Below are 22,771 nucleotides of genomic sequence, written 5' to 3'. Positions count from 1 at the left end.
ACTTGCCCTTTGGTTACTCTCTAGTGTCTTCAGGTAGTTCTTGTATTTCTGTCCACAATTTATACATGTTATCAATGGGAGGACTGGGCCCATAGTAGCTACTCAGTTACTAATTGTAACTGCTGTAGCTGGACATGGTGGTGTGCACCTACAGTCCCAGCTACTTAGTAGGCTGAGGTGGGAGGACTGCTTGAGCCCAGGAATCCTAGGCTGCAGTGAGCTAGGATTGCGCCACTGCACTCCAGCCAGGGCAACAGACTCTGTCTCTTAAAAAAATAAAAACTTTTTTTTAAATTGTTTTTGAATTTGTTGTAATATTAATTAATGCTTAGGCTACATCCAAGGGTGAGAAATTAAATACCGTGAACAAAAATGTAAACAGGAAACTGACCCAAAGAAGAGAACCCAAGAGATTCTGTCCCCCATTCTTCAGTCCTGGCAACTGGTCAAAAGGAACCCCCCAAAACAAAACAATATAAAGTCATAAGAGATAACTCTGATATGGTTAGCTATGGAGACACTGGATCTACAGGTACTTTCATTTCTTTTCTCTATTTTTCCATGCTGTGACACGTTATAAAATTTCACAAATTTAAAATGAATGAGGTCAGGTACTGGTGGCTTGTGCCTGTAATCCCAGCACTCTGAGAGGCCAAAGTGGGAGGATTAAGTCCAGGGGTTCAAGACCAGCCTGGCCAACATGGTGAAACCCTGTCTCTACAAAAATACAAAAAGTAGCTGGGTGCAGTGGTGTGCGCCTGCAGTCCCAGCTACTCAAGAGCCTGAGGCAGGAGGATCGCTTGAGCCTGGGAGATGGAGTTTGCAGTGAGCCAAGACTGTGCCACTGCACTCAAGCCTGGGCGACAGAGTGTGACCCTGTCTCAAAAAATAAAATAAACAAATTAAAAACATTAAGGTGGTATGAGTCCTGCCTTGCAATTTATTCTAAAAACCAGGGAAGAATATATTCCAAAAACAAAAAATACTATGTTATGTAGGTAGTAGGAGGACATATACAGTATCTTCTCAGAAGACCATACCACTATCCACATGGAAGGGCCATAGATTCCTTCTCCAACCTCTGCTACTTATAAGTGACCTAAGACACCTTTCACAACCTGAGAATAACTACTGCATTTCATTCTTGAGCTTGCACAATATGAAGACTGGAAAAGAGATCCTAAGAACACTAAGGCCTGTACATAGATATACATATGGTAAACTGCCTTTCTTTCAGGTGCCAAAAAGGGAAACTGAGTAAACAACATTTCACAATTCCAAACAAACAAGTTAATAAAATATTCAGTTCATCAAAGTGCAACACTCACATTCTTTAGTAACATATTCTCCAGATTTCAAAGTAGCTGACTCTATCAGAAAAGAACCCCACTAAAGGACCTCTTAAGAGTTTATACTTTGTAATAAGACTATTTGACTTTTTAAGCTACATATACTTTGAAAAAAAAAAAAAAAAAAAAAAGACAATAGTAAAAAATAGAATCATAGTTCAATACTACTAATCCTCTCTTCTGGGAAATAAGTCTTTGTAACTCAAAGCACATACCTTGCAAATTTGTGCTGACTCAATACAAGTACATTGCCTCGGATTTCTGCCACAATTTTGCTTTTATCCTCAGGACGACCGTGCTCCAATACATGTTGGATTACATAATTTCCATATTGATCCTGTTTGAGAAATAGTAAAAGAAAGTGTATGTGAAAGCCAGTTCTGTGGGTTACCTAAGTCCTTATATCTAATTAAGACCTATCTTTCTTTTAGCACCATAATGGTTTAGATGAATACTAATAAACACACAACAATTTTTAAAACGGGTAGTAACATTTTTCTCTATTATTACAAAACAGGAACATATTACTAGACAATAGAATATACATATTCATTCTTAAAAGGGGAAGGAGTGTTATGACAATAAATATTCATTTTTCTCAAACACATATACAAATAGTTCACTGCACCTATTTATAACAGAGAAAAACTGGAAATATTTATGTCCAACAAAAAACAAGGGCATACCTAATTATTTAATCAGTGGTATAAGCAGAGAATGTATCAAAGCTAAAAACAAGAAATCAACAAATCAACTTATTTCATTTAACAATTATGAAACAGAGACCCAGAGGGATCAAATGTCTACCTAAGGTGACACCACAAGTACATGACAGAGTACTGGAAGTCAGATCTCCTGACTCCAGGGCTAGGGCTCAATTCACTACTCATATTCATAAAACACAAACCAAGCTGCTCTGAATACAAATACAACCACAAGATTCAAGGGTATTTTAAACACATTAACCTCTTCTGGAACCTACACTGACAAAACACACAAACTCTGGCCCTGGACGAGCCCACAGGTGTTTGCAGTTCCTCTACTGGCAACTCCACTACCTGTACAAGTTGCTCTGTGTGCTGGTGAAGCTCCTCTAAAATAGGGAGTGTCTGGTCAGGGAGACAGTGCTCCAGGATTCTCTGAATCACTCGGCAGCCATAAGGATGTGTGGACAAGGCAAATACCTAGGGTAGACAAACACAAATGAGAGGCAAAAATGACAGTCACCACCTTCAATGCTTCAGTATTGTTTATAAATATATATATGTATTATCCCACTAATCTTCACAAATGAACTTAATGGCATTTAAGTTCTCTCTACATATAATAAGGTGTGTGTGTGTAAATAAACTCATTGCTTATTTTAGGAATTCATAGATGTGCATAACTCAGAGCGGAAAAGGGCTTTTCCAAGCCATCAAGAAACAGATAACTAGTCAAAGTCATGAAGAACACACTTAGTTAAGAGAGTCAAGTGTGTCGACTGACAACCTCTCCAAAAGACAGCACTAACAACAGAAAAGGGAAGGACTGGGACCAAATCCTGAATGCTTTCACACTGCCAGAACAACCAGAATGCAATGTTCTGATTTAACAGTGATGTTTTTCAGCAATAAGAAAAGGTTCTTTTGCTGGGATTGGAGCAACAGAAAAGCACACTACCCTTGAGATTCTGCCCTTCCTAGCTTAATGGCATACACCTCACAACTGTAATCAAGAACAATAATAAGAGCAACAATAGCAGCTAACACTTACTGGATGCTTGCCAAGTGTAAGTCATCACACCCAGTGCTTTCTGTATGATTTTGTTTTGTTTTGGAGACAAGGTCTCACTCTATCACCCAGGCTGGAGCACAATGGTGATCACAGCTCACTGCAGCCTTGAGCTCTTGCACTCAGGTCATCCTCCTGCCTCAGCTTCCCAAGTTGCTGGGATTACAGGCACTTGCCACCACATCTGGCTACTTAAAAAAAAAAAATTGTGTGTAGAGATGGAGACTCGCTATGTTGCCCAGGCTGCTCCTGCACTCCTAGCCTTAAGCAATCCTCCCACCTTGGCCTCCCAAAGTGCTTATTCTTACAGGTGCGAGCCAACACACCTAGCCTTATGTGTAACCTTATACATGTAGCTTTATGTTTACAACTATAAAGATAAACAGTATACTGTATGGTTCTGCTTAAATTTAGCTTTATAAAAATGCTACACTTGTAGTCTGGAGCAACTTAATTTATTTCACACAACATTATGATTCCCATGTTCATTTACAATACTGTAAGTTTCTGTAGTTTATTCTGCATGGTATACAGAAAGAAATTGGCTGAGTATATGAGATTTCTTTTTTGGAGACAGAGTTTCACTCTTGTTGCCTAGGCAGGAGTGCAACAGCACCATCTCGGCTCACTGCAACCTCCGCCTCCCGGGTTCAAGTAATTCTTCTGCCTCACCCTCTCAAGCAGCTGGGATTACAGGCACCGGCTAATTTTTTTGTATTTCTAGTAAAACGTGGTTTCACTATGTTGGCCAGGCTGGTCTCAAACTACTGACCTCAGGTGATCCACCTGTCTCAGCCTCCCAAAGTGCTGGGATTACAGGCATGAGCCACCGTGCCCGGCCATGTATATGACATCTTTTAAAAATGCAATCCCCTGCTCATGGTCATCTGGGTTGCTTAAGTCTTTTAAGAGAATAATGGTGTTTAAACATGTCTAAATAGGTCTTGTGGTATATATGTACAGATATTTCAACAGGATCACAGAAATTACAAAGGTTGAAATTTGAAAGACAATACTAAATTATTTTCCAAAATGGTTGTGTCAATGTCTCTTCCCACCAGCAGTGTATCTCTTTCCTGTCAGCACACAGCAACTGATGGGTAAGTAACAGTCTATCATTTGTGGCTTAATTTTGCACTTTCCTTGTTCCTAATGGAACTGAGTATTTTTTCATGTCTACTGGCAATTTGTGTTTCTTCTATGAAAAGTCAACTTGTGTTTTGGGCTCACTTTTACATCACATTGTATTGTTTTCCTTCATTACAGAGAGGTTCTTTATACACTCTAGTTATCAATTCTTTGACAGTTTCATCTTAAAAGTATTCTCTCCTGGTGGCTTAATCGTTTTACCTTTTTTGTTGTATACTTCCATAAATGTAACATCTTAATGTTAAGGTAAACAGATCTACCCTTTTTTCATTAACTCAGAAACTCCCAATAACTACGTGGGTTGCTGTCAGTAATCAACCATTGTGGTCACTGAGCAAACAGCAAAACCTAAAGATTACTACACATCACATATCACTCTATACTCTGCAGTACATACAATTATACCTGAAAATCTATGTGCTTTTTCTCATTTTTCCCCCTTCCCTAAAGAAAAACCAATTTCACACACCCAAAAAGGGAGCTGAGTTTTACTGTCCTGTCCCATCCACCTTAGGAGACTGTAAGGACCTTTGTGTCTTGGCAAAAAAGGAAAAACAAAAAAACAAAACAAACAACAACAGCAACAAAAAACTATAACCAATTCAGAGGCAATTCCGGAAAAAGGTATTTATATATAAAAGTAACAATCTTACTTGGAAGTTGACGCTAAGAAGAGATTTTTTGACATACGGGAAAACAGGAGAAACTAGAAGTTATCTCTGGTTATGTGGTCATTTAATATAATCCAAACCAACCTGGACTGCATCCCCTCCAAAAAAATTTAAGCAAGAAGCACCTTGTTATTTTAAAGATATATTCACACATGACCCACAACATTAGTTCCATAAATTACCTGAATTTTAAACCAAATTTAAAACGAAAGCACTGAAATATCAGAATAAATAGTACTTAACCAAGGGAAATAATTTATTCTTCAAATATGAGATTTCATCTTAACAACTCTTATGACTGTGTTTCATCCCAATATGAGCAGACATCTGCATTAATGATGGAAAGAAGGCCCAGAGACCCAGATACTTGGCAACACATAGACAGGTACTTGACAGTACTATACAGGATTGCTTTTTACTGCAGTCTAAAGTACATTAAGATCAGGCACAGTGGCTCATGCCTGTAATCCCAGCAACTTCGGGAGGTTGAGGCAGGTGGATTGCTTGAGTGCAGGAATTCAAGAATAGCCTGGGCAACATGGTGAGGCCGCTGTCTCTACAAAATATTTTAAAATGAGCCAGATGTGGTGGTATGTGCCTGTAATTCCAGCTACTTGGGAGGCTGAGGTGGGAGGATTGCTTGAACCTGGTAGTTCAAGGATGTAGTGAGCCGTGATGGTGCCACTGCACTCCAGCCTGGGCAACAGAGCAGGATCCAGTCTCAAAAACACAAAGTACATGAAGCACATTGACAACATGCCACAAATCCTATTCTGTTTTCTGCTCACGAAGGAAATAAATTTGTTTCAATTATTGCTCTCCTGGGTCACTTACCTGTCCTTTAAACGCATCGATGATAAACTGCAAAGACTGGGGCTGTACACATTCAATGCATTTCTGAACCACGTGATTGCCATTCTGATCTTTCACACACTTCAAGACATGGCCATCTAGTTCCCGAACCATCTCATTCTATTGGAGACAAAGAAAGCACCACCAGAATCACAGCAAGCAAACATGTGGACAAAGAATATTCTTTTCACCAAACACGAAAGCACTACTGAACAGAGAATCTGTGATGACTAAAGTGGAATAGCAACTGTGGAACAATGACAACAAACAGGGAAACAAATGAGGACCTGAGTCTTTTCATACATTAGCAAATTTACAGTAAAATTTCCAACAATAAATTTACTGTACCAATAACCAGTAACCAAAAAGATCTCACACCGGTAAAAACAAAAAACAAAGAAAAGCCTTTTAAGAGTGCCTCTTTTTTTTGAGATGGAGTCTTGCTCTGTCACCCAGGCTAGAGTACAGCAGTGGCACGATCTCAGCTCACCGCAACCTCCGCCTCCCAGGTTCAAGCAATTCTCCTATCTCAGTCTCCCAAGTAGCTGGGATTACAGGTGTGAACCACCACACCTGGCTAATTTTTGTATTTTTAGTAGAGACGGGTTTTGCCATGTTGGTCAGGCTGTCTCAAACTCCTGACCTCAGGAGATCTGCCCTCTTTGGCCTCCCAAAGTGCTGGAGTTACAGGCGTGAGCCACCGCACCCGGCCAACTCTTAGAGCTTAAAAAAAATATAAAGCGTAGACATCTTCAAATACAAAGCAGCCTACATCAGGAACAGATACTCCTTAACTTATGAAAGAATTACATTCCAATAAACCTGTTATAAGTTTTCATCATTAACTAAAAAACGCATTTAAATATCCCTAATTTACAGAACATCATAGCTAATCCTAGACCCTCAGAAATGCTCAGAGCACTTACAGTACCCTAGAGTTAGACAAAATTATCTAACACAGAGCCTGTTTTATAATTTAAAAAAAAAAAAAATTATAGGCCAGACACACTGGCTCATTCCTGTAATCCTAGCATTTGGGAGGCCTAGGCAGGCAGATCACAAGGTCACGAGTTCAAGACCAGCCTGGCCAAGATGGTGAAACCCCATCTCTACTAAAAACACAAAAATTAGCCGGGCACGGTGGTGCGCGTCTGTAAATTCAGCTACTCGGGAGATTGAGGCAGAAGAATTTCTTGAACCAGGGAGGCGGAGGTTGCAGTGAGCCAAGTTGTACCACTGTATTATAGCTGAGCAACAGAGTGAGACTCCGTCTCAAAAAAAAAAAAAAAAAAAAAATTATTTTATATACATATATATAAATAAAAAATAAAAACAATAAAAAATATTCAAAGTACAGTTTTTATCGAAGCATAATGCTTTCACATCATTTGTAAGTTGAAACATCATAAGTCAGGGGCTATTTGTACACTGTATTAAAGAATTTCTACATGGCACACAGCCACAGTCCCAGCTACTCTGGAGGTGGGAGGATCACCTGAGCCCAGGAGTTTGAGGCTGCAGTGAGCTATGATAATGCTACCAGAAGCCTGGATGACAGAGCAACACCCTTTATTTTATTTCCCTTTATTTTATTTTCTAAAAATAAAACAAAACTAACCAAACTAAAGAATTTCACATACAATTCATCATGTTTTTATTATGACAACCCTGTAAAGTATTCCTAGTAATGATACTAATTAAGCTAGAGTTTACTTAGGCATACCTCTAAGTGTGTAACACGTTTTAATTAAATTTTCTTAACAATCTTACGGAGTGGACACCACCATAGGTGGAGAAACCAAGGAAGAGGCAAATTAAAAGACTTACAAAACTATAGACCTAGATTCCCAAGATTCAAACCCAAGCAATCTGGCTGAACTGTATGATAAACTACTATGTCAGTAAACTAAACTGTCAACAATACATTATCCTGAACACCCCAACTCTGCTGGTATATAAAAGAAACTGAGACAGAGGAGGCTTAAGTCACATATTTCAAACTATGGATAGAAAGTGACAGAATTACAATTCTAGCCTAAGCTGTGACTCCAACACCTATGATCTTACTAAGCCATAGTGACTGCAGAGTCAGCAGGAATGCTTCTCAGTTAATCAATGAAAAGTGTGCAAACACAGGAAGTAGATGAAATGGCCAGAAACTGAGTCTGTGAGTAGGAAATGGGTGATGGTGACAGGATATATATAGAGAGAGATACTGGGATTTCGACTGGAGCCCTTCCCCCAAACTCACTGTCCCAGGTCTTAGGTATCTTGAAATTAAATGCCTGCACTATGGCTATACCTGGTGCCTCCTGCCTAATTTCCTTGCTGTCTCCAATCTCTGTACATTGGCTAAACTGTGTTGCCAGTGGATTTATGTTAGAAGACTGCAAGTCATGTCAAAATAGTGATGCTAATGAATGCAATGTCTTAAATGCCCAAAATGTTGAGTACCTCAAAGCAACTAAGATATCATCTAATTAAAGAAATTAAAGATGACAATGGTAGGGGCTAAAGAAGCAAAAGGCAAGAGACACAGTGATTAAGTGTCAGAAGGGAATTTATTTTATTTTTTTTGGGGGGGAAGCAGGGTCTCTTAGGATCTGTCACCCAGGCTGGAGTACAGTGGTGCAATCATGGCTCACTGCAGCCTCAACCTCCTGGGCTCAAGCAATCCTCCTACCTCAGCCCCCCAGGCAGCTGAGACTATAGGAGTGCACCACCAGGCCCAGCTAACTTTTTATAGAGATGGGGTTTCACCATGCTGCGCAGGCTGGTCCTGGGCCCTAGCAATCTACCCACCTTGGCCTCCCAAAGTGCTGGGATTACAGGCATAAGCCACTGTGCTGGGCCCAGAAGAGAATAATTTACTCTGAAAATACAATTATGGGAATGATGGGAACTGTGGAAATAATTATGACAATGAAGCTTACACAAAAATAAAGTCAAGGAATACTTATAAACAAAAAGAAGGAGAGATGGCTTCTCTGGATATTTTTGTGATCCAGAAGAAATAAAAATTCCAACAAAGATGAGTTAGTTTTACCTAAAATGGCAAACTTGCATCTAGAAAGAGTAAAATAATCCATGGTAGGAAGCGTAAGTCAGGCCCAGAACAAGACACCACAGAGAAACATGACCAGAAAAAATATGTGAAAAATATAACACAGAAAAGAACAATAGCTGGGTGGGGTATCTCACAACTGTAATCCCAGCACTTTGGGAGGCCAAATCAATCGAGTCCAGGGGTTCAAGACCAGCCTGGGCAACATGGTAGAAACCCCCATCTCTACCAAAAATACACACATTATCCAGGGGTAATGGCGCATGCCTGTAGTTCCAGCTGCTCAGGAGGCTAATATGGGAGGACCACTTCAGCTCAGGAGGTTGAGGCTGCAGCAAGGCACAATTATGCCACTGCACTCCAGCCTGGGTGACAGAGTGAGACCTTGTCTCCAAAAAGAAAGAAAGAAAGAAAAAAAGAAAGACAAGAAAATTAAAGAAGAAAAATTCAACTATCTATGAAAATCCAAGAAAAATTAAAATTGGCAATGATCTGAACATTAAAAGAAAATTAAAAATAGCTTCACACTTGCTTCTAATTATTTATACTTTCTTATTAATGCTACATCTCCAGTACTAAGCACTGAATAAATGAACTCCAGACCTGCTCTATCTCTAGCATTCCTCTCTCCCTTCACCAGCATCATGGCACATACCTATGAAACTCACCACTTTAAAAACTTTGGACTTCTTCAGACTTCAACTGCCATTGCCAACACCAGTGCAGTGTTCTGGATTGGTTTAGTATGACTCAGGGGTGGTGGGTGTCTTGTCTGGCTCAGAACTTGAGTCCATTAACAAAGATTCTCATTACCGAACTTTGTTCTCAGTGAGGGCAAGTGGGTCATCACTGCCAGACAAAAGGCCAACCAACCCCTCAAATGAGAAGGGCTCAGTAAGCTCAGAGCCCAAAAGCTGCAGGCTCAGATGAGAAGCACCAGAGGCTGGAGGCACTGCCTAGCACAAACACAACTGTAGCATACCCTGCCTGTGGGTCTGTTTTGTTTCCTGGGCCCTGTGGTGTCTGCAGTGCTCACTGGACCCACACCGTGACTTGTCGAGAAGCTGTGGGGCTGTTCAGGTGATTTCTCTGTCAGTTTCCCACTCACAGCACTTAAGTATTCTCATTTCTGTTCCTTCTTCCCTAACTCTTCTTTAGCCTTGCCTTCTCCTGCAAAGCCGGCCCTCAGGGACTCTGGGAAGGGTAAGGGGTCCTTCTCATGTCCTCACCACTGCTCACCACCATGGCTCTTCCCCACCAGACTGCACTCTACGGGCAGGGATCAGCTGTTAGTCATCTCTGTGCTGATGAAGTCTGGCACAGAGTGGGCTTCAGGTCAACGTACCAGGCTATGCACCACGCTGGGCAGGCCCTTGCTCAATAGATGTTGGTGGGATGAAAGAACAGGAGAGAAGGAGTAAAAAAATATGGAAGGTGGGTTGGATGAAAGTTTGACTTGTTGGAGAAAATGATGGCTTATTAGCATTTTACCTGCTTTAATTCATGGAGGAAAAAAAAAAAATACCTGTAAAATTGAACCTATTAAAGGCTAAGTTCTGGCCAATGGAAGAGTATTGGATACCACAGGTTTTAATACAAGATACTTGATCTACAATAAATTTAAATTATTTGCACAGTTCATGCTTGCCATGCACAAAAAGGCAGCCATAAGCAACAATGCAAAACCATAAAAGAAAACTGAAAATTGACAGAATTACAGGGTTCACTACATGTACCATGGAGAAACATCAAACACCAAGAGAAAAGTTAAAGGGGAAACTTACAATTACCTGCTGGTCTGAAGGAATAAACTCAAGAGCTTTCTGGATAACACGGCAGCCATACATCTGTAGTGCCAATGACAGGACATGACCTCGAATCCGTTCTGCCAAAGCCAGCTTCTGTTCAAGACTGCCAAACTAGACATAATGTGTGGGTGAACACCATTACTTAAGTAGAAGGAAACAAACCAGAGAAAGCAAAGCATTCATTATTCTGCATCAACCACTGGCATAACCTCTTTTAGCCCTGATACCTGTGATTAACTAAACCTTTTATTTAAAGAGTCACTGTCTCTTCAAGCCAGTAGTTCTCGGCCTCTAATTATGAGTAACCCTTTTTAATGTTAAAAAGTTTCTCAGATACCCAACAATAGTAGTTTCACTATTAATATCTGCTAAGCAAACACATAATTCCTCAAAACTGTCATTAAAACATACTATTAAATGAATCCGGCCAGGTGCAGTGGCTCACACTTGTAAACCCAGCACTTTGGGAGGTCAAGGAGGGTGGATCACCTGAGGTCAGGAATTCAAGACCAGCCTGGCCAACATGGCAAAACCCCGCCTCTACTAAAAACACAAAAATTGGCCGGGCATGGTGGCACGCTCCTGTAACTGCAGCTACTCGGGAGGCTGAGGCAGGAGAATCGCCTCAACCCAGGAGGCAGAGTTACATTACAGTGAGCTGAGAAAGCACTACCATACTCCAGCCTGCCCCATAGAGTGAGACTGTGTGTCCAAAAAAAAAAAAGAATCCATATTCTCTTACTGCCAAAGCACACATGGATACACTGTTTTGAAGTAGTATTCTACATCATTAACAGAATTGATTTTTTTTTTTCCTCCTATTTACACAAAGTAACAGAGTTGGGAGGGGAAAATTAGCACAATCAAGAAGTAAGACTACACAATGTTAAAATTCTACTTAGAATGATTTTCCATCCTTGGCTTTTTATTTTCATTTGAATCACATAATCATGAGATTGGAGGAGACGTTATGAATTATCAGCCCATCCAACCTCCTCATTCTCCCAAGGGGAACTAAGAACCAGAGAAGTTCTCAAACTTGGTCCAAATCATGTGGCTATAATCCATTGTATATTTTGTCACCCCAAGGTACATCAGCCTCTAGAACTAGAGAACTCAGTATTTTTACATATGTGACAAAATGGCAGTGCAAAGTCATTCTAAAATCAAAAATACAAATCATGTTTAGATTGGTTTCTTAGTCTAAAGTTGAAGAATTCAGGGTGAAAAACCGTAAGTCTTCATGAAAAAACTTGGGAAGGTAACACTTGAGTACGTCATTTTTAATCTTCATACAAATCAAACTGAATGAGATGTTAAGACATTTACAAATTTGTTTTGTGGCAGGTAATGTGCAGAATTCCAGCATTTTCCTCCCCATACCAGACTCCTCCTCATCTCGAAGTTTTGTGCCATTCTGCATCTATAACTTAGGGTTGCCAATACCAGATAATAAGGACTACAATGGTAAGCAAAAAAATCCCTGCCTCCCTGAAATTTTGCTTTATTAGAGGAAAAATACATTAACCTAACAATCTCATTCTTTCCAAAGACAATGATAAAAAAAAAAGTGAACGTTATTCAAACTAACAGAAGTAAAACAAGAAATCAAGGCCAAACGATCAGCCAAGCAGCAGCATTGAACAATTCTTGTGATCCTAGCTGATAATGAAACATACTGGAGTTGGTGTCCAAAGACAATTCTCTTAAGAACCTTAGAAAAATTTTGTTTTTGGCAATATTTTATTGTGATCCTGCTAAAACTACTTTACAGGGATTATTTCCTCTTTAAGTGACATGTTTTGTGAAACCATTGTAACAATCTGAAATAATGTGCTGGGTCCTAAATGGGGACACCAGTTTTCCAAACACATTTCCAAAACAGACTGGAATTATCTGCTTGGGTATTTAAACCATACAGAATAGACAGACTACTTCTAATGAATTGGAAAAACACTAAAAAGCTCTTCAAAAAGACTACTCACCCTTCATTCTGAAGACTGGAATGGGACTGCTATTCTTAAAAAGGCTAATGAAAATCAAAATGCTCTGCAGATTCTCTGAAGTCAAAGGATAGAAAGAACAAAGGCTTACTTCAAAGAACTTCTGAATGACGTAATTTCCAAACACATCTACCATGAGTTGGTAAGCAGCCTGGAGGATTTCATTGAAGACAAGCTGGCGCTCAGCTGGTGTGGCACGCTCGAGTTTCAGCTGAATGAATCTGAAGCACAAAGTAAAAAGGGCAATCACAGCACTGAAGGAAGACCTGGAGATAACGTCAGAGAACCTCGGTTCGTAGACTGCATCCGTTCTGAAATGTGTGTAAGTGAGCATGTGTGCACACACATGCACACAATAAACCAAACTTTATTTGAATGAATCACCTGAACTCCCCTGAATAATTTTTAAATAGAGGAAGAAGGCCCTAACTTAATTGAGCTTTGAAAATTACATACAAATGTTGGTATATTTCATTCCAGTAGGGCATGTCTACTGAATCTTATTTATGTGCAAGGTGGGAGGAGATGAAAAGGGGGTGCGGGGGTAGGGGTGCAGGAAGAGAGGAGGGGTGGAGGGAGACATAACACAACATGTACCCTACTTGACTTTTTCCTTTAGAAACCAGTCTCACATCAATGAACACAAAGCTTACAGTCCTTACTATATTCCTTAACTTATTTTCATATAAAACAGCATCTATCAGCTACTCAGGAGGCTGAGGCAGGAGAATGGCAAGAACCCAGGAGGCGGAGCTTGCAGTGAGCCGAGATTGCGCCACTGCACTCCAGCCTGGGCGACAGAGAGACACTCTGTCTCAAAAAACAAAATAAAACAAAAAACAAAAACAAAACAGTATTCATTATCTTCCAAAGTAGTAGCAGTCTGCCTTTTTTTAGTCTAGATGACCAGTATCAGGAAAATCATGTTGCCTCTTAATCTAGCCTATAGAATTCAAATATGAGAAATATTGGCCCAGTAGCTAGCTGGCAGAACTTAAGGAGGAGAAACTGTTTAGAAACTGTAGAAACTGTTTCACTGGACACAGTCAAAAGAAAGAAACAGAAATAGAAATGGGAAAGAAGGATGGTGTTGTCACCATAATTATGCTCTATCCCCTGGACCAGATTCGCTTTCTGTGAAGCCCACTGCAGCAGCCCAACAGGAAGGGGTAACACAAACCAAATTCTGTCTTCTATAATAGTTTCTTCTCTCATCTCTACGTAGACTGTCACTTCTACAGAGTGGAACAACAAAGAAAGGTGGTAGAGCTGTCTTACTCCTAAGCACCCTAGATCAAACTTGTATTTGAATAGCATCTCTTCGAGAGTGAAAGATTCTTCATAATGTTTAATGCAGCCAAAGTATATGTATGTCTTTGTTTTCATGTTTGTTTCTTAAATCCCTATGAAATAATGTGATGCAAAGTAAGAGGCATGCTTTTTAAAAAATTACTATATGGCATTTTATTTCAGTAGATACCCATCTGAGCCAAGACAGTTAAGGCATTAAAATTTTGGTTACCTTAAAGTGCCAAAGTCAAGGACTCACCTTGACCCATGCTGGTCTTGGGAAAATTCCATTATATGTCCAGCAATCTCCCGCAGTTGTAAATTGGGGTACCGGTTGTTTCGAAAATCTTCCAAAAGCCTGCTCCTGCCAGAAGGCATGACATCAGACATTCCATATCGCAAACGAGAGGAAGAGAAAAGAGTGCTGCTCGGGCTGAAGAGGCTGGAGGCGCTGCTTGCACTGCGGTACTTGGCTTCAGCGCCTGGAGCAGCAGAGATGTATCTTCCACTGCCGTTCGTGAGTCCTCCTGTTGGTTACAGAGCAGGAGAACTTAAGACCATTCTTAAGAAACTTCATTCAAGAGAGGAAAAAGCATTCCCACACCCGAAAGCCTGCACCATTTCTGATTTGTTCAATGCTATTGTTTTTGTGTTAAGACAATTATATTAGCGTCATGACTTTCGTAGGTCAACTCAACAACCTGGAAGGAAACTTCTGCACAAAGATTGAGATGGGAATGCTTTTACCGTTGATGGTAGACTGCTAGTAAGACTGCAGCAATAGTTAGCATGGCCCCTAGTAATGAAATGAGGAAGAAATATGCCAACCAGGTGAACCCAGCACCTGAGTACCAGCAATAAAAACTCAGAAAATGCAAAACACACTCAGACTTGAGTGGTTTTCCATTCTGAGATCTGTGGAGATGCCTTTCATTCTTGAATAACCCCCATTTCCATCTGAAACCCACTCTAAAAAATCAGGCATAAAGATTGGTCTGTTTTATACAGAGCACCCCGTGAAAAAGCTTTCTTTGAAGGAATGATTTTGCCACTAAATAGAAGTGTGAAAATCACTAAGACATTACAGGCCATGAATGAGACATAATGAGTAGAAGATAGCAGATACTTTAAAAATGAAAAATTTTCCGAGTTTTCATTACAAATGGACAGCTCTTAACAATTTCTATTGTGACACAGCCTGAAATGACCATAGTTTCAACAACCTTCATGCCATTGATAATGCTGTTTTGACGGGTGATGAGAGAATAATTGTGAATCTCTAGACAGATAAAATAAACATATGACCAAAAGGCATATCAAAACATACAACAGGCCAGGTGCAGTGGCTGATGTCCATAACCCCAACACTTTGGGAGGTCGAGGCAGGAGGATAGCTTAAGCCTAAGAGTTCGAGACCAGCCTGGACAACAGAGAGAGAACCCATCTCTAAAAAAATATAAATAAATAAAAAATTAGCTGGGTGTGGTGATGCACACCTATAGTCCTAACTACTTGGGATGTTGAGTTAGGAAGATCACCTGAGCCCAGCAGGTCGAGGCTGCAGTAAGCCATGATCGCACCACTCCATTCCAGTCTGGAAAACAGAGCAAGATCTTGTCTCCAAAAAAACAAGTATAGCAGCATAATAAATTATGAGTATTTTTAAATAACAGGCCGGGCACGGTGGCTCACACCTGTAATCCCAGCACTTTGGGAGGCTGATGTGGGCGGATCATGAGGTCGGGAGATCAAGACCACCCTGGCTAACATGGTAAAACCCCGCCTCTACTAAAAAATACAAAAAAAAAATAATAATTAGCTGCGCATGGTGGGGGGCGCCTGTAGTCCCAGCTACTTGGGAGACTAAGGCAGGAGAAAGATGAATCTGGGAGGCAGAGCTTGCAGTGAGCTGAGATCGTGCCACTGCACTCCAGCCTGGGCGACAGAGCAAGACTCCGTCTTAAAAAAAAAAAAAACCAGTTCTTATTTTATTATTATTATTTTTTAAATTTTGATTGCAACAGAAAAAAGATGTCAAGCCTTTCTGGGGTTGGTTCCCCCACCTCCTTTTAAACAAAAGGGCCAAAGTAGGTAAGAAATATTACATAAACCACAAAAAGTTTAGATGAATAACAATTAAAAATCCACGAGAAAAGTCATCCAACATTAACTACTTCCCAGCTCTTCACAAGTTTTAATAAATGTCTGGTTTGGGGTTTAATGGTAGCCACAAAAAGATACCCAGGCTGGACTTCATAGAATTCCAGGGCCCAGCTTCAAAAGTCTGGGTCTCAATCAAAGTGATGAAACCACCAAAAGAAAATGGCTCAATGTTGAAATCTGTAAAATATTTACTGAGGATTTGTCCTAAGCCCAATTCTATGTTAGAAGGTTTTTCATGTACACTTTCTTTGGAATTCTCATTGGCATTTTGGAAAAGGAGTTTGTAACTCCCATTTAAGTAACAGAAAATTAAGCCCAGAGAGATGAAATGTTCATCCAAAGATATAAAACCCAAAATTGTCATGGCCAGAATTCAGAACAGGGCTCTTAACTCCAGGGTCAGGGTCCTTTTGGGGTCTGAAATTCATTTTCGGACTCAGTTTCATCAAGTTTTCTTGTTCTACAAGAACGTTCTTGTCAAATTCCACAGTATTTCTGAATTCAAATGAAAAGTGATTTTTTTTTTAAAAGGAAAGTAAGTCAGGAGATTAATATGAACAGAAAACAGCAGTTGTAAGACTGTTCTTTTATTTATTTATTTATTTTTGAGACAGAGTCTTGCTCTGTCGCCCAGGCTGGAGTGCAATGGTGCCATCTTGGCTCACTGCAATCCCCACCTCCCAGGTTGAAGCAATTCTCTCACCTCAGCCTTCCAAGTAGCTGGGACTACAGGTGTGTGCCACCACACCCAGCTAATTTTTGTATTTTTAGTAGAGATGGGGTTTCACTGTGTTGGCCAGACAGATCCTGAACTCCTGACATCAAGAGATCTGCCCATCTCAGCTTCCCAAAGTGCTGGGATTACAGGAATGAGCCACAGCACCCAGCCAAGAGACTGTTCTTTATTCCATTTCAGAAACAATTCTGTCTCACCTGTCTGAGGCTGGGGAGAAATGGGCAAAGAGGTGGTAACAGGGTAGGTTGGCAGGTATGGGGAAAGTGTGGCAACAGCAACATGCCAAAGAAGAAGGGATGGGGTGAACACACACATGTTTTGAAAACAATTTAAAGGGATTTTAAGAAGCTGGTCACTGACCAAAATGGAAGGTAAATTATAAAGGAGCCAGGTCCTTGGTAATGATGTTTAATGATGAGACAAACCAACCCTGAACACTGCCCTACCACTATACTTCCAGTTATATAAGCCAATAAACGCACTTATTGTTTAAGTCACTCTGTTGGATGTTCTTTTGGGCAAAAACATAATGACTAATTCACACAAAGGACTAGACTGAATAACAGTTAATATGCGTACAAAAATGGTTAATACATTTACTGTGAGGTTTTGATTTTTGCCTCTTACCTCCTTAAATGTCAGACCAAGTATATACTACAAGGACATTCATGCACACACACATACACATAGTTTTTATTACTAAGAAATATAGACATCTCTGAAGAGAAATTTTCCCAGGTACTAAATTATAAATGGCAAACTGACAGTTCACAGACATATTTTGTTTGAGTCAAGTAGTACTTCTTTCAACATCAAGCCAATGCTTAAATTTTTGCTCTAAATTATAATTATCTTGTTTTTGAAAAAAATGTGTGACAAATAGTAAATATTTGACCATTGGTAAGTATTTGTTGACTGAATCTGATTTACATGGCAAATGTGCATAAATGTGCTTTCTGATGCACAATAGTCTGAACACCAACATGTACTTGCACCCAAACCACTATAGCTCTGGGGGTTTCGGTGCAACACTCTGAAAGTGTTTAAATTTGCAACTGTTTTAAAAGAAACATTTCTCATAAGGCTTCAAAGGGACAGTGGTGGATTTCATAGGTCTGTGTCCTATGACAACTTTCCACAGACAGTAAGGGCTTAAATGTTTTATTTAAATTAATAAGCCCTTCAGTTATTTTGCATAATTGTATATGAGGGATTTCTGCCAGCAGCCATGTAGTATGTCATGCCTTTGCTATGTGGAATGTTCTCATTTACTTGCTTTTTGTACTCACAGATCTAACAGATGCCTAATGGGCAAAGCCCTGCCTTCCCACTTTTAAAGAAAAATTCCCATGGTCCCCAATATCTAGTTCTGTGTTTAATACAACCAGAAGCAACAATGTTCATCAAAATGTGTTTTAAAAATAAGTTCTCTCCAATTCATTCTCCAACACAACACCAAGGTAGCCCTAAATTAAATAACCATGAAGACTGATCATCTAAGTGCATGATTAATAAGGAGTCCAAAATACGTTAATTGTCACATAGTTAGTTTTACAGCTGATAAGTCTCCTTCAGAGAACCAAGTGAGAAATCACAAAATAACCATTTTAATTCAGAATGGGGAAATACCTAAACACATACATGACTACTGGTTATTGACCAGTAACTTAGAAACTTCTCCCTTCAGTTCAAGCAAGGACAGAGAAAGGTATTTTGCGCTTGAGCTGTGCTTTTCCTAAAAAACTAAAAGGCACATAAAACCCTGAAGATAAAGACAGAAAGAACACATTTTAAGAGGATGATAATTCTATCATAATAAAACTAAATGCTTTTTAGTTTAGAACTAAATTTCAGTTATAAATGCTTTCATTCTTTTGCCCTGGACAGCTTATGAACTTTTGAGCTCATTTTTACTATTATATATTTCATTTCTGAAGTAATGAACAACCATAACACTTTCTTCCCGGGCAAATGAAAAGCCTGGAGATTGTCAACAAAAACTACCTGCTACCTCTTGATGTTTAAGAGTTTTTAAATGATACAGCCTGGGGATTGTGCAGAAAACTATAAGCATGGAGAACCATTCTAAGAAATGAGGAGTGAGAAAAGGTGGAGTAGGATAAGGAGATCTATGGGTAGGCAGGGCGTGAAACCGCTACAGTCAGTCTTTGGGGACACTCATATCCACATCCTTTACTTTTTTCTCTTTGAGATGGGAAGCAGAATTTACTAGAGACGGATGTTTCCGTTTTAAGTGAGAGTTTAAGGTTTTCTATGTAAACCACATATAAACCACAAATGAGAGTTACAGATCTAGTTAAGAAAATTCATATTTATTAACTATGATTAATAATTACAAAAATAATACTGTTAAATTGAGACATGCAACACATAATTAGGTCAAACAAAATAAATAATTGCAACATCTGTCTTGTTCAGGGTCACAACATATTTTATATGTACACATTCATGGGTACATATGCATATATGGGGGAGATGGGAGAGGAAGATTGAGAGAGATTTCACTTATTAAAATAGTGCATTTTATGCTAACAAATTTGGCAGTTTAGATGAAACGGACAAATTCCTAGAAAGTCACAAATTACCAAAACTGACTCAAGAAGAAATAAAAATCTGAACCTATAAGACCTATAAGAGGTAAAGAAATGGGGTAAGTAAAAATCTTACTACAAATAAATGTCCAGGTTAAGATTGCCTTACCTAGTCAAGTTTATCAAATGTCTAAAGAAATAATGCGGATACTCCACAAACTCTTCTAGAAAATAGAGGGGGATGCTACACTTCGAAGTTCATGCTATGAGGTCAATATCACCCTGACACCAAGCCACAACAAATACCTCACGAGAAAGAAAAACACACATCCTTCATTAATACAGATTCAAAAATTCTCAACAAAAATACAAACACACTGAATCGAACATGACCAAAGTAAGAGGTATATATGGAATGCAGGGTTGGATTAATATCTGAAAATCAATTAATGTAACATACCACATTCACAGAATACAGGATAAAAGCCACAAGATCGTCAAATAGAGAAAGAACAGCCAGGCAAGGTGGCGCATGCCTGTAATCCCAGCACTTTGGGAGGCCAAAGCCGACACATCAAGAGGTCAAGAGATCGAGACCATCCTAGCCAACACGGTGAAACCCCGTCTCTACTAAAAATACAAAAAATTAGCCGGGCATGGTGACAGGCGCCTGTAGTCCCAGCTACTTGGGATGCTGAGGCAGGAGAACGGCATGAACCCAGGAGGCGGGGGTTGCAGTAGCCAAGATTGCACCACTGCACTCCAGCCTGGGCGACAGAGCAAGATTCCATCTCAAAAAAAAGAAAAAGGCAGAAAAAACACTTGACAAAAACTAAAACCCATTCACAACAAAAACTCACAACAAACTTAGGTTAGAAGGAAACTTTCTCAACCTAATAAAGGGCATCTACTAAAAACCAACTGTTTTAGATTATGCTTAATGTATTAGATTATGCTTAATGGTAAAAGATAAATGCTTTACGCCCACCTCCCGCCAAGATCAGGACCAGGCCGGGAACAGTGGCTCAAGCCTGTAATCCCAGCACTTTGGGAGGCCGAGATGGGCGGATCATGAGGTCAGGAGATCGAGACCATCCTGGCTAATATGGTGAAACCCCGTCTCTACTAAAAGAAATACAAAAAAACTAGCTGGGCGTGGTGGCGGGCGCCTGTAGTCCCAGCTACTCAGGAGGCTGAGGCAGGAGAATGGTGTAAACCCGGGAGGCGGAGCTTGCAGTGAGCTGAGATCTGGCCACTGCACTCCAGCGTTGGCGACAGAGCGAGACTCCATCTCAAAAAAAAAAAAAAAAAAAAAAAGATCAGGAACAAGGGAAGGATGTGTGCTCTTACTTCTTCCATTTAACACTGTCCAGGTCGAGTACCCTTTATCCAAAATACTTGGGACCAGAAGTGTTTCAGACTTTAAAGTCTTTCAGATTTTGGAATACTTGCATTATATTTACCAGCTGAGCATCCTAATATGAGAATCAAAAATTCTAGAGCATTTCCTTTGAGCTTTGTTGACTTTCAAAAAAGACTTTGTTGACACTCCAAAAACTCAGCATTTCAGAATTTTGATTTGGGATTTTCAACCTGTACTGGAGGTTCTACACAGCGCAATCAGACAAGAAAAAGAAACGTCATCCAGATTGGAAAATGGCTTTTATTCTTAGATGATATCATCTTATATGTAGAAAATCCTACAGATTCCACCCAAAAACCATTAGAACTAATAGGGCCGCAGTATATAAGATCAACATATAAAAACCAATTGTATTTCTATAAGCAAGCAATAGTCAATCGAAAGATAAAACCAGAACACAATTCTATTTGTAATAGCATCAAAAATATATGCAATTAGGAATAAATTTAACAGTAACAGTGCAAGACCTGTACACCAAAATTACGAAGGAAAACGGTGCTAGGACAACTAAAAACACATGTGCAAAAAGATGAACCCTGACCTGACACCCAAAATTAACTCAAAATGGATCAGACTTATATTTAAGAGATAAAACAATAAATTTTTTTTAGAGCAAAACATGAGAAAATATTCCCCCAAGAGTCTGAGTTAGGCAAAGATTTCTTCGATACTATTTCAAAACCAAGATAAATCGAACCCCATCAAAATAAAAAACTACTGCATTTTAAAAGACAACATTTTAAAAATGAAAAAAAGGGACCAGCCTGGCCAGCATGGTTAAACCTCATCTCTACTAAAAATAAAAAATTAGCTGGGCATGGTGGCACGTGCCTGCATTCCCAGCTACACAGGAGACTGAGGCAAGAGAATCTCTTGAACCGGGAGGCAGAAGTTGGAGTGAGCCAAGATCATGCCACTGCATTCCAACCTGGGCCACAGAGTGAAACTCATCTCAAAAAAATAAATAAAAGAAAGAAAAAAAGGAGCCAGGAACAGTAGCTCACACCTGTAATCCTAGTGCTTTCAGAGGCCAAGACAAGAGGATCACTGGAGGCCCAGAGTTCAAGACACCCTGACCAACATAGCAAGACTTAGTTTCTACAAAAAAACATTATTTTAATTAGCCAGGTGTGGTGGTGTGTGCTTATAGTACCAGCTACTTGGGATGCTGGAGTGGAAAGATCCTTTGAGCCCAAGAGTTTGAGGTTACAGTGGGCTATGATAGCACCACTGCATTCCAGTCTGGGCAACAGAGCAAGACCCTGTCTCAAACAATAAAAATGGGGGTGGGGAATAGAACCCAAAAAGGTTTGTTTTTAGTCTGAACTTTAAACAATCAGTAATGAAAAACCACGCCACTCAGTAAGTGATTTTTAAATAAATAATAGGAAAAATTACTAAACAGGTCACTGATTTTGTTAGACGATACTAACACATATCTGCCTACTGGGACAAAGTGTAAAAATGACAAGATGGGGAAAAGATCCACAAGAGATACAGGCTGGTATGCGCATTCAAACACTAGCTTTGTGGTTGGTATCATTAAGCAACATTCATTAAGACATGCTGAGTTTTAAGGGGTGAAGAGTTCTTTTGAGTATTCAACACAATGAATATAAAATGCTTAGTATGGCTGCTCGTCACTGCTGATGGCTGGTGGCAGCAGTGAAGTAGTATTAACCACAGAAGCTATATTAGGTGTGGGCCAGAAAGAAATGTTAAGTTTCTTATACTAAAACGTCTTTAAGGCCTCTTTATGGAGATCGTTAGAAACCAAGTAGCACACCTCTATGTTCTCAAGGAAACAGACTGAGCTGAGGCAAAGCTGTACTAATTGAGACAAAGAGTTCCTCAGGAATGGCATATACGAAACATATACTACACATAACACAAGTCTAATGCAAATGTACACGAAGAAACTGCGTAAACAAGGTGAAT

The 22,771-nt window shown here is 39.7% G+C and overlaps 1 protein-coding gene and 1 non-coding gene across 28 annotated transcripts in view; both read right to left on the bottom strand.

The window, feature by feature from the left end:
* Positions 1-22,771, bottom strand: part of PUM1 (pumilio RNA binding family member 1) — a 136,892-nt gene that overhangs the window by 8,278 nt on the left and 105,843 nt on the right. For 18 of the 27 annotated variants that reach the window (XM_007979672.3, XM_007979688.3, XM_007979681.3 and 15 more), the window contains 6 exons: positions 14,219-14,486; positions 12,761-12,890; positions 10,643-10,777; positions 5,777-5,914; positions 2,408-2,533; positions 1,565-1,686 (listed from right to left, as the gene is read on the bottom strand). In XM_007979672.3, the coding sequence (XP_007977863.1) occupies positions 1,565-1,686; positions 2,408-2,533; positions 5,777-5,914; positions 10,643-10,777; positions 12,761-12,890; positions 14,219-14,486 (919 nt within the window). The remainder of the gene's footprint in view (positions 1-1,564; positions 1,687-2,407; positions 2,534-5,776; positions 5,915-10,642; positions 10,778-12,760; positions 12,891-14,218; positions 14,487-22,771) is intronic. The other 9 variants (XM_007979674.3, XM_007979689.3, XM_007979697.3 and 6 more) reach the window with 1 other exon arrangement.
* On the bottom strand, positions 9,630-9,715 carry LOC119626439 (small nucleolar RNA SNORD103/SNORD85). The gene has a single exon (XR_005242592.1). It is a non-coding gene; the product is annotated as a small nucleolar RNA SNORD103/SNORD85 (small nucleolar RNA).

The sequence above is a fragment of the Chlorocebus sabaeus genome, chromosome 20 (genome assembly GCF_047675955.1).
Source record: "Chlorocebus sabaeus isolate Y175 chromosome 20, mChlSab1.0.hap1, whole genome shotgun sequence".
Taxonomy (NCBI): domain Eukaryota; kingdom Metazoa; phylum Chordata; class Mammalia; order Primates; family Cercopithecidae; genus Chlorocebus; species Chlorocebus sabaeus.
This window is presented reverse-complemented; position numbering and strand designations above follow the sequence as displayed.